The 12,473-nt window shown below is 37.5% G+C and overlaps 2 protein-coding genes across 2 annotated transcripts in view; both read right to left on the reverse strand.

The window, feature by feature from the left end:
• LOC149053057 (uncharacterized) overlaps positions 1-12,473 on the reverse strand; it is a 252,015-nt gene that overhangs the window by 58,662 nt on the left and 180,880 nt on the right. Inside the window, exons 5-7 of the mRNA XM_089213041.1 lie at positions 11,719-12,438; positions 11,220-11,478; positions 10,801-10,988 (exon numbers count right to left, since the gene is read on the reverse strand). Coding sequence (XP_089069167.1) covers positions 10,801-10,988; positions 11,220-11,478; positions 11,719-12,438 — 1,167 coding nt within the window. The remainder of the gene's footprint in view (positions 1-10,800; positions 10,989-11,219; positions 11,479-11,718; positions 12,439-12,473) is intronic.
• On the reverse strand, positions 1,849-10,245 carry LOC149053060 (uncharacterized). Its single transcript, XM_089201478.1, has 9 exons — positions 10,085-10,245; positions 8,472-8,575; positions 7,696-7,841; positions 6,373-6,665; positions 5,794-5,958; positions 5,278-5,407; positions 4,528-4,567; positions 3,682-3,789; positions 1,849-3,104 (listed from the first exon to the last, which is right to left on the reverse strand). Exons 1-9 carry the CDS (start codon positions 10,243-10,245, stop codon positions 2,794-2,796), a joined length of 1,458 nt encoding a protein of 485 aa, XP_089057604.1. The 3' UTR covers positions 1,849-2,793.

Genomic DNA, 12,473 nt, shown 5'->3' on the forward strand with positions numbered 1-12,473 from the left:
GTTGTATTCGCAAAAAAAAACCGACATTTGAAAACAACGAATTGAACGCTAGAGGCGACTTCAGTGTTAACCCGGCTACGTTTTATCATTCCTTAGGGATTTTAGTTCTAATAGCCCAATTTAATTTTTGTGCACAACCTGTGAATCAAATCTATGAAGTAAAATATTGTATCCTTCCTCGTACTAGTTTATAAGAATGAGTTTGCTAGTACCTGTATGGCTTTACACAATGATATTTTCCAGGCTCCAAAATAATCACTTTCCTAATTAACGTTTCCCTTAAATCTAATGGCTTGCTCGTTCTGACAGCCCAACCTCATGAACTAGTCCGCAACAGGTGTGAGAAGCAAATGAATGACAGAAATAAGCGACGCTGTTCCCTTATACACCCTTCTCAATGCCGTTCGCTTATTTTAAATGTGGCATTTAAAACATTTTGTATATACTACACATTTTTCTATTTAGCCTGGGTACCTGCATAATTATTTGATAATGGTGTTCATAAGAAAATGGTTGGGTTGAAATATATCATAATGTTTTGCAAGCAGGTAACTGCATTAATGAAAAAATGTTAAAAAAAGTGTGCATTCAATGTATATCCTGAGTTGTTGCATCAAGTTGGCCAATTTTAACAAATACTCAAGCCTTTTAAAACCTCTTATGTTAAAATTTTGTCAAAGTGAACCAGTGAAAGTCTTAGTTGATGGTCAAATGAATACTTTTTCAGATCAATAAAATGTATTGTTTTTTTCATGGTAACCGTGATGTTGCCACAACTCCAGTTTCCAGGACAGAATTTCATAGAGGCTACCATATCAGAATCTCTTTCATGGGTAAATAACAACATCGACTCAACTTTAAAACTAAATATAAAACTTGATTGATCTTTGGATTAGTTTCTGTTATGCACAAAGATATTCTAGCTCTAGCCTGTCTTCATTGAAATCTCACTTTCGCAGCGTAAGAACCAGATGGCAGACAAATTTAGAATTTCAGTCGCAAGAGTTGCCAGGATAGAGGATAGTTGGTTTAAAGACATGTACATTGATATGCAATTACAGCATCGGTCTTTCCAGCCAGAGCTAGAGAAGTTGAAAGAAGAGAATTTAAACATCGACTCGAGTTGAAATGTGACTTTTCTTTTTAATTTTCTACGCTTATCAGAGGTCTTTGACAGTTTAGAGAAAAACCTTTGAAGTAAACAGTCATAAATGGCACATCAGGAGAAGGTATAAGAGATGCTAAGTACGATTCTGGCACACTGTTTCACTGACTACTGATCCCGCGTGTAAACCCTTTAATGGACCGGTGATATCTAGATCTTAACTTGAAGTCGTTTAACGTCGTTTCATTCTGTCTAAACCAAAATTAACAAACACGGGTAATAAAATATCATTTCAACCGATACAGACATCTAGGGAAGAAAACATTCTATATTCTTGACAATCCGTTCAAACAATAAGGAACGTCAACGAAAGTCTTCAGCTGCTTGAAAATACCGCTGACTAGCACGCATGTTGATATGTTGATCACTTTGCAGGTTGTGAGAATATCTTCCTTCCGTTCCACATCTCGTTAACTCTTCGAGAGCCAGTGCATAGGAATTTTTAGAAGTTGAAGGGCTGGAAAATAAACTGATTGGAACTCCGCTTTCAGGGTTGGCTATATAAATCTATATTATATCTGACAGGGAACACTCGTCGAAGCGGGGGTGAACTTGTTGTTGAACTTTCAGTGGGGCGAAACCTCTATAAACCACAAAGAATCATGGGAGTTAAGCCTGAGAAAGAGACATTTTGTATTTGATTTTTTCTGAACTTTCACACTTTTTAAGAACAAAAAGGTAGCTCAGCATCTACAAGTTTTATAATCTAAGGCCGTTACACGTTTTATACTTATCCACCACACTGAGACAAGGGGAATCTCACTCTGTACAAAATTACGCTGTTAATTCAAGCTAACCACAAACGATTAATTCGTCTCAAATAGTGTCTAGCATCTAATTTTTCCTTACAGTGTCAACCTAAATCAAAAATTAAGAACACGAGAATATAGTAACTGATCACTAACTTAAGAAGCTCTTAACTGTTAAACTAATTCTCTATGTCTGTTCCTTAGGAAATGCACAGAGAATAATAAGGAGCAAATACATTCTAATTTCAAGCTGTGAAGTATGAAGTAAGATGCTTGAGGGTAGTAATGTGCTTCACATGTGCTGGACGACAGACCTAAATAACGAAATGTGACATCACAGTTATACGGTCCATAACACGGGCTCAAGCGCTCGAGGTTAAAATTCAGCGAAATTTGCGGCGAAAAATAGGGCTGGCATTTAAAACCAAGGCATTTTGTTGTCGTTGAAGGCATTTTCCTATTTCCAGTGTTTTAAAGAAGAAAATTAAATTCTAAAAATATCTAAGGGGTGTACAAAGTTTTTGGGAGTTATTCTGGAAGTTATTCTGTTAAAAAACGCCTACAATCCATAGCATAGCACATCCAACGTGCAAACGACTCAAAATCCGCGCCAAAGCGTAGCGCATGCGCAGACGTTATTCAGCTCTGTCGTTCTGGACGTCTGAGTGAATTCCGACCTTAGTATTCTATAGCTAGCGTTTCTCGAGTGCAAAAATACGGGTAAATATGTTTTTTTTTAGAGATAATCTTTCCCCTATCTTGAATCGCAAGGAAGACGAACGACTTACTAAGCGCGAATGCTCGACACAGACGCTCTTAAGAGTACTCACAAAGATATTTGACGTAATACAGAAACGACTCAGTCTCTATCGTATATGACTAAGGAGAGTCATTTCCTACAATCTCATCGCAACAATACTGCTCTGCTAGACGTTTACATTCCACCAATTTGTGACACAAGGTATTGTACAAAACTTTGTAAGTAGCTTCGCAGCCTCCTTTTTGTTTCCAAGCCATTAACATTTTATAAGCCTTCTCTGCCAGCTCCTTATTGGCTTGATCAAAGTCATCTATTGCAGGTTCGTTGAATCCCAGGCGTCTTCCTAATGTCTTCCATTTTCCTGCAAGTTCCCTGGACAGACATTCCAACTCCTCATTTGATGGTTCACCATCTTTAACCAAATAGATACCTAAGGATAACAACGGAAAGAGAATAAAAAATTAGAAAAGGGATGCTTCAAGGCTTTGGCGAATAGCGAACAGTTGTGGCGAAAGGCGACTTCTCACCTTTTGGTATCATTCAATACCGAATCGTCTGCCCTAAACATTGTCAAGCTTGAGCGAGGATACATTTGCAGCGGCAGGGGAACCATTTTCCCAACCCATACATAAAAAAAGATAAAAACGCTTAGGAAGTTTTCCAGACTCATTATCTATTTCTGACCTCTTATTTCGCGTATGGCCTGACAAGCATCTTGAAAATGGAGGTCATTAACGTCTCTTAGCTATAGTCTCCAGCCGTTAATGCTGGAATAGGTTAATGTTGTTCAAGATACACGGGTGTTGGATTAATGATAGAGCCCACTTTTAATTCATTATTTTTTATTCTCTTATATAAGTGGTAAAGAGGATGTCTAAGAAATATAATGCCAGTCTTTCTGCATAAACAAGTTTTGCCATACATAAACGCGTGACAACAACATGCAAACTTGAAAAAATACAATTAAAAAGGAAAGTCCATCGCGACATTTTCAATCTCGGTACTACCTGTAGATTGGTGTATCTTCTTCCTAGAAGCTGCAACAGGGCTGTATGACGATGATTCTGAATTTGGATGCTTTACAATTGAATGTTTCACACTTTGGGAGGAGATACCTGCAGAATAATGGGGTTAATGAGATGGCTGGCTTGAGAACTAATGCAAGTTTTATGGCGCTGATAGTTCGGAAACGTTGATGTGGTGATCCTGGACTGTGATCATTCGGGTAAGACCCGGCGTTCACAAATTAAAGTGGTAAGTTTTGTCGATTTCTCTTATAAGTAACAATGAGCATTGACAAATTTGAAGAAGGGGGCAGTTATATTGAAAAATATTCAATTCAAGATTTCATTTGAAAAGCAATAGCAGGTGCAAAGGATTCATCACTGTCAGAGTTACTCCATCATTTTAACGATACAGCCAACGGAATAATTTTCTGGAGAATTACACTTCTTTGTGTCTTTCCTAAGCCGTTTTGTGTTTTATTCGTTTTCAGCATCAAATTCCCTGCAAGGAGGGACGCACGCACCGTGGTCTACATTGAGTTTACTGATACATAACAGAGACAATAAGCCATCACTGTTGAGCGTGAGGGGGGCACGGCCCGGTTTATTAACACATGAAGTAAGGCAGGTTATTATGACTTTCCGTTGAGGACACGTGCTTTGTCACTAAAAGCTACATTTTCATAACCCATAAAGCCTACATTTCTGAATTTACATATTTTAGAACAAGATGACTGGTCTTAAGTAATTGTATTTATTCGAACAACATATTTTAGAACAAGATGAATGGTCCAGTAAATTGTATTTATTCGAACAACAACGAAACCTACGACAAAAACAACAACTTACCACTTCCTTCTTCAAAGTCAGAGGTGACAGGAGTAGAAGCCTAAATGGAGCAGGGAAAATTTGCATTATTACGGGTGCGTATGTGATGAATAGAAATGAGGAAATAAAGAAAATTACTAATTAATCAGAAAAAGGAAAATTAATTAAGAAAAAAGGCATAGGCATAGAAAGGGACTTTAAAGCAACTGAAAAGTAAAGTAATCACAAAATCAAAATAAAAAATTTGCAAGGTCCTGCATGTTCATGTACTGTTTTCTGTGGGTAGGACATTTCTTTACCTATTCGACGTTCCTCAGTGTTTTGCTTCTAGTGATTCGTCCTTAATGAGTTTCGTGCCGCCTTAAATGACCTCGTTATCTTACTCGGAAACTAGCTTTACTACTCCTAGGAGAAAGAAACCTAAAAATGGAGAACTTGCTAAAATGGCTTCTTTTCATCTAAGTAAGCGGTCTGACCATAGGCAATGCACTTTCGAAGTAAGGTGAGATATTTTTATTGAGAATTTGACTGTATTTTTACTTCCTAAGAGCGGTGGTAATTATTCCAATACAAACTAAAATTTTAGCCATGACTCTTATTTCGCAAGATGATCATCTCTCAACTGGAGCTTGGGCTACCTGTGGTTAAAGCATTGCTGATCCTTTTAATTAATTGTCATGTACTGTAGTAAGGTTGGCATCAGTACTTTATTAGCTCTGGGCTAAAAGTGCATTTAATTAGCAAATCCACAAACCGTAAGATGTCACCTACTTGAGACGCTAATACCATGATAATGTTGCACAAAAGTTGCTGATTTTGGTCGCAAAACTTCACTCCTGGAACACTCTCATTTCCTAAGCAAACTTCACCACCTGTGTAATAAACTTCGTTTTCGTGGAATCTGTTAAAAATGAAATGAATTTAAATGAGGCAAACCTAACGTACACCGGCTGAGTCTTCGTCTAGAAAAGCACACGTTTTGAAATCTTTTCTTACAACCGAAAATGACAGCACATTTAACGAGAGCCCTACTGAATATTTAAAAACGAGCATTTGAAGACAATAAAGCCGAACAAAACCAACATGTATATCTCCATGGCCCTATCGATTGATAAGAAACCAAGAAAAGCCATGGCGAAAAATGGTTAACTGACAGTTGAACAATGTTCAGTTTTACAATGGAAGGAATAAATCATTTCTATATCAGACTAGCATGACGTAACCTAGAAGTATTTAATTAAATCATATGTACTTGATGGGCCAGAAATAAATTGTATTATATTATACCTCACAAACTGCAGGGCATTTTTCTGGTCTGTGCCCTGGGGTATGATAGCCTCGGAAAGAGACACCAAAATTTTCTCCTCTCCACAGACTGGTTTAGAAGAGCAGCCTTCGTCTTTGTAGCGTACGACACATTCCGATATTTTCCGTATTACATCATAATACAGTCTTTGAGGATAGCAAAAAAGTTTGAGTTTAAAATGTCCACGAACACCGGTCTCACACAAGCACGTAAAAAATCGGGCATGCTGAGGCCTAGACCTATTGCAAAGTTTTCCTACAAACTCAGTGAAGCCCGAAGTAGATCGTAAAAGTGATCTCATCAACTTGATTGGACGAAATCTATCGAAAATTAAAAAGAAAAGGAAAAATCAAACACAGCTCAAGCAATCCAATGGAAACGATTATCAGCCATTGCAGAGTAACCTTGAGTATATACGTACTCGAGTGGTCATTTCAATTATTGAATCTATAGTTAACTAAAAGAAATCCATGTATGTATGACTGTACACTAAATTACGTTTGAATTTCCTCTACGTCATGCGTATTACTTTTCAAATAAAGTCGACGAGAAATACTTACCCAGAGAAATGCCTAACTTTGAATTGCACTTTCCCATCTACAAGACGTGGCGGTTCATCTAATTGATCTGTAATGTCTTTCCAGTCATGTGCTTCAATTAGTGACTCACATTGTAATATCCTCAGTTCACCGGGACGTAACTCTGCCAACTCTTGTTTTCCTTTACGTAAGGTGAAAGGAATCCTTATTGTTACAGGCGCGATGAGAGTAACATTTTGAGAGCCTGAAATGTAAAGAAGTGGACCGACAAGTCCTCCCTCTCCTTTTAGCTCACTACTTGGGAATTCTTGTACCTGGATTTAAAAGCAAAACAAGTTGTTGGGCATGTTAAACCACTCCCAGCATAAAGATAATTTGCTCTACATTGTGAAAAGTGAATTTCGGGATGAAATTTTGAAATTATCTAAAAATTATAGTACACAATGTAAATGTCCTTTCAAAGTTTTATGTAGTAATATAAGCATTATTATGAAAAAATGTATACACTGGACTTAATATAAAAAGTCTGATTGGTCAAGAGCACTCAATCAATATACAGTAAAGAGTGAAGTTAACATAGTAACCCAATATCAACCGCAGATATTGCAGTTATCATGTCGAGTTCAACCTCTGCCTAGTTTCCAAGCCCTGACTGTCTGTGAAGTATTCTTAAACTTTTGCAAATTTAAAGAGATGTTTTCTTTCGTAATTTGTTTAAAAAATGTATAATAAAACTTAAATTTGGTTTTTTGCATGATGTCATAACTCACCAAACCTTATGTCTGTGTTGTCCTCGGCTTACGTAGATAACGCAGACCTTGGTTTTGCTAATTCATCATGATATCATGCATAACTTCATCCACTAATTGCATTAATTGCAAACCAATACAAACCAATTTACCGGACAGGAATGACTTCAATTTGACATTTATATCGAAGCAAAAGTCTGTTTGTTGCTTAGAATGAGTTTTCCAAAACCTAGTTTTAAAAAGGAATGCCCAGGATCCATGAGTACACATGGGGACAGTAGTACCACAAATAATTCGAAGTTACCAAAACTACTGATCAGAACTTTACCACATGTATCTTCACACACGTGCAAGCACAAGCCCAACTGTCCTCTATTTTAGCTTAAAGTTGTTAAGTAACATCTCTCTTTCCATGAATATTGCCACCAAGTTCATGGAGTGTATGGCAAGTAACTGAGGGTACAGGTTACACTATTGCAACACCTTTGTTTTATCTCTTTGCTTTTGACAATCCCCTCACGCCAATCCTATGAAAACTGGAAAATGAAAAAGTTGCAGGACTCATGCATGTATATAATTTTATAGTTCCATGCACCTTGATTGTCACGCAGAAATCTTGATAAACAGGAACACAACTCTGAGGAATTTGGACACTGACATCAGGAAGGTCAGGCACAATACAGGTCAATTCCGGGCCTCCTGCAGTACCTCTTGAAAAGGTGAAAGACTTAGGGCGCCAGACTGCAGCAAATGAAGAAACTGCTGCTTTTGTACAAACAGCTTGTGCAAATGGGAAAAGCCACTTGGGAACTGTTGAAGTTTCTGCATATAAAAATAAATGATTGGAAATGCATCCTTCAGATGTGTTTTGAAGTATTCAAACAATAAAGTTACCCCCAACAGATGTCATTATGATATTTATGCTTCAAAGAATAAAGTTTTCAACAACATGGTTATTGAGGAAAATTTGTATTATAGTGATTAAAATGCATTGGAGACTTCATGTAACATTTAAGCAATAATTACACATACTGCTTGGATACACATAAAGGGTAAACGAAAAAAAAAGGTTCTAAAGTTGGATTTTCAATGCCTATGAAGAAGCAAGAAGTCTACTTTGACATTATGAGTGTAGTAGGTCATGCATTGCGGGGATAGATGTCCACATCTAAGTCAGTGCACACCTACTCCTTCTCCCTTAAGTCAACTGATAAGTTCGGGTTCCAAGTTAGGTTTAATTTTGGGTTAGGAGAGGGGGAGCTGCACATTTCTCAAATGCTGACATTGAAGACAGTGAAAAAGGGAGCCTAGGAATATCATGATCATTCATTAAGTCATTAACACCTGTATTTAATAAAAATATAACGTTACCTGATCCGTGCCAAGTATTCTCTGTCTTTAATTCCTTCCATTCATTGTTCTCTTGGTCAGTCAGTTGCTTGATAACAACCTCATACCCCTCCAAATATGGGGCACTGTGCAGCAAAGATACAGTAAAACTTATTCCCTCAAAATTTTTCCTGTAATCTAGATCTGGTGGGCCATCATGAGATATTTCAATAACACTGCTAACCAATATCTCATCACTGGCAGTGGAGGGGGAGAGGGTCCTGGGGTTCCACAATAAGCATCTACATGTAAATGGCACAGGTTGTTGTACAGCTCTACTGCAAAGTTTGATAGAGGCACCAGCTTCCCTCAGGTGCCATGTGTCTTCCTTACCTCCGATTTTCCCTCCGAAATACAAAGGAAATTAATTATCCAGCATTTTAGGATATTTTTCCTAAGTGGAGTAAGCAACGACAAAGGCACTTAAAATGCAAGTGGCAAACTGGCAGTTTGAAAAAATCATTCAGATATTGACACTGAATTTCAAAATTAAATCTAATAAATGTTATTTTTCTTTAATTTTTTTTCAGTCAGTAATAAAAGCATACGATAGACAAAGAAAAACTATTTTGAATCAGCTACTCCCACTAATAAATTAAGATTCCTGATTTGGTTTACTTAATAAATATATGAACATCTAAAAGGTTGTTCCTCAAAAACCGAAGTTGCACAAAACAAAACAAAAATGGCTCTGAGATTGTTAAGCCAGCTGTACTGAGACATTATTCCATTAATTTGCTTTTCTTTGACACCAATAGCCTCAAATTATAATCATAAATAAAAAAATTTATTAAAATGATTCACTATCATTTTTGATAATAATTAAGTACCCCTTTATTGATGGAAGCACTGAAAAAAATGTTGAATACCTGTAGAACATGGTGATTGAACTGGGTGGAGTAAACTTTGTTCTGGAATCATACGTGTGACATCTGAATCAACGGATTGTGCAGCAGCATTAGACTTGAAATCACTAGCATGATTTCAGACCAAAAGTGCATGGCAAAAGGTCAATTACCACTTCATTACATTTATTTTAAATTTTCAAAATTCAGTTGATAAATGAATAAGGATTTTTTTAAAGCCGGTACAAATACATGCATGTTATTGATCCAGTACTGAGCTGGTGTGTAAAATGTTGTAAAAGTTGTCTTTCTTTTTTTCTGCAATTTGATTGATTTCCTAAAACAATCGGTGAAATCAGATTTGTTGCTGTATTTTCGAGGAGCTTTCTCATTAGCTGGGAAATCGATGCACTTTAGAGCAAAAAATGGTGCATTTTATCAATAAATCGTGCCAATAAGAACCAATCAGATTGCAAGGATAACCAGTGATTTGAGCATGAGTGTAATAAATTTTTAATAGCATTACAGTTATTAGGCATGAACTTTATTAACTAAAGATTAAAAAGAAAATGAAATAAAAGAAAGTAACTGTCATTTGTAAAGAGGTCCGGAGGGTTGTTCTTTAGTCAGAGTACTCTGTCAAAAGTTGCCATTAGTTAATACCTCCTAGCAACTCCAACCCTGCTCTTTACATGAAGAAAAAAAACATGGGAAAGGCAAAAAACTGAGTCATTGCAGAAAAACCCATACCTTTTGATCAAAGTCTTTTCATTGTCTTCAGCGTCTACTGTTGCATCTTCTATATCTGCCAAATCTTTCCTGCCGGTGTAATAAGGTACCTCATCCTCCTCATTGGCTGGGGAAATTATTTTTTTGAGGTGTTTGGTTTCAGTATACAATATAACGGACATTTACTACCAATTAATTCCCAATATCTGTTCAACCAAAATTGCTCAACATGGGGTCTTTCCACACTAACGAAAAAGTTGTTTATTTAAAACAATTTTTTCGTCATCACTAAATTTTGACAAATTTTGGCCAAGGCCGACAAATCGTGACACACATCGCCGACAAATTTGTCCAAAGTAAAATCTGGACAAAATTAATTAAATAAGCAAAACCGTGATAAACTTGTCGATTAATTATCGCAAAAGCTACGAACAGCGTGTAGTTGAAGTGAAATCAGTTTACTAGAGAGGCAAAAATTCTATTTTTTTGCAAAACTCTGGGATTCTAAAATTTTAAAACGGCTTTGAAAAATCCTAGAAATTGGAGGTAGAATCCTTTGGCAAACAAGGTCGAGCGGTAAGAGAATTTTTCAGCTTTGAAATTTATAATGTAGATGCAACACTCAAACAAACTTTTATCCTTTGATTTTGCCAGGACAATTTTAGGTTGGAGTCACGAAAATCGCGAAAGCTCTGATATACATTGATTAAGAGTATAAGATAAGATTACCGTATGACTCTCCTTCTCCAGCCTTGTCCCCCACTTCTTTTGCAATTTGTAGATGACGCTCACGGTACTCAATTGCCTTGCGAAAGTTGCCTAAGCTATGAAAGGCATTGCCAAGACTTCCATAAGCCCGTCTCTCTCCAGCTTTATCCCCCACTTCTTTTGCTTTTTGTAGATGACGCTCATGGTACGTGATAGCCTTATGAAAATCGTTTAAGTTTCCATAGGGAGTACCCAGATTTCCATAAGCCCGTCCTTCTCCAGCTTTATCCCCCACTTCTATTGCAATTTGTAGATTACACTTATGGTTATTGTGAAAGTCGCCTAAACCACTATAGGCGTTGCCAAGATTTCCATGAGCCACTCCTTCTTCAGCTTCGTTTCCGACCTCTCTTGCAATTTGTAGATGACGCTCCTGGTAACTGATAGCCTTATGAAAATCGCCTAACATCTGATAAGCATTGCTAAGATTTCCATAAGCCCATCCTTCTCCAGCTTTGTCTCCCACTTCTTTTGCAATTTGTAGATGACGCTCATGGTTCTCGATTGCCTTGTGAAAATCACCTAAGCTATTATAGACATTACCAAGATTTCCAAGACTCTGTCCCTCTCCAGCTCTATTTCCTACTTCTCTTACAATTTGTAGATTATGCATAAGGTACTCGATAGCCTTATGAAAGTCTCCTAATCTATGATAGACATTGCCAAGATTTCCAAGTGCCATTCCTTTTTCAGCTTTGTCTCCCACTTCTTTTGCAACTTGTAGATGACGCTGGTGGTATCTGATAGCCTTATGAAAATCGCCTAAGCTATAATAGTCATTGCCAAGAGTTCCAAGTGCCCTTCCTTCTCCAGCTTTGTCTCCCACTACTTTTGCAATTTGTAGATGACGCTCGTGGTAAATGATAGCCATATGAAAATTGCCTAACATCTGATAGGCACTGCCAAGACTTCCATAAGCCCGTCCTTCTCCAGCTTTGTCTCCCACTTCTTTTGCAATTTGTAGATGACGCTCGTGGTAACTGATAGCCTCATTAAAATCGCCTAAGCTATGATAGGCGTTGCCAAGATTTCCATAGGCCCCTCCTTCTCCAGCCTTGTCTCCCACTTTTCTTGCAATTTCTAGGTGATGCTTATGGTACTCAATTGCCTTATAATAATCGCCTAAGCTATTAAAGGAAATGCCAAGTTTTCCATAAGCCCGTCCTTCTCCAGCTTTGTTTCCCACTTCTTTTGCAATTTGTAGATGACGCTTGTCGTAACTAATAGCCTTATTAAAATCGCCTAAGCTATGATAGGCATTGCCAAGATTTCCGAGTGCCTTTCCTTCTCCAGCTTTGTCTCCCACTTCTTTGGCAATTTTTAGATGACGCTCATGGTTCTCGATTGCCTTGTGAAAATCGCCTAAGCTATGATAGGCATTGCCAAGATTTCCGAGTGCCTTTCCTTCTCCAGCTTTGTCTCCCACTTCTTTTGCAATTTGTAGATGACGCTGGTGGTATCTGATAGCCTTATGAAAATCGCTTAAGCTATAATAGTCATTACCAAGAATTCCAAATGCCCTTCCTTCTCCAGCTTTGTCTCCCACTACTTTTGCAATTTGTAGATGAAGCTCGTGGTATCTGATAGCCTTATGAAAATCGCCTAAGCTATAATAGTCATGGCCAAGAATTCCAAGTGCCCT

The sequence above is a fragment of the Pocillopora damicornis genome, chromosome 1 (assembly GCF_964200805.1).
Source record: "Pocillopora damicornis chromosome 1, jaPocDami1.2, whole genome shotgun sequence".
Classification (NCBI taxonomy): domain Eukaryota; kingdom Metazoa; phylum Cnidaria; class Anthozoa; order Scleractinia; family Pocilloporidae; genus Pocillopora; species Pocillopora damicornis.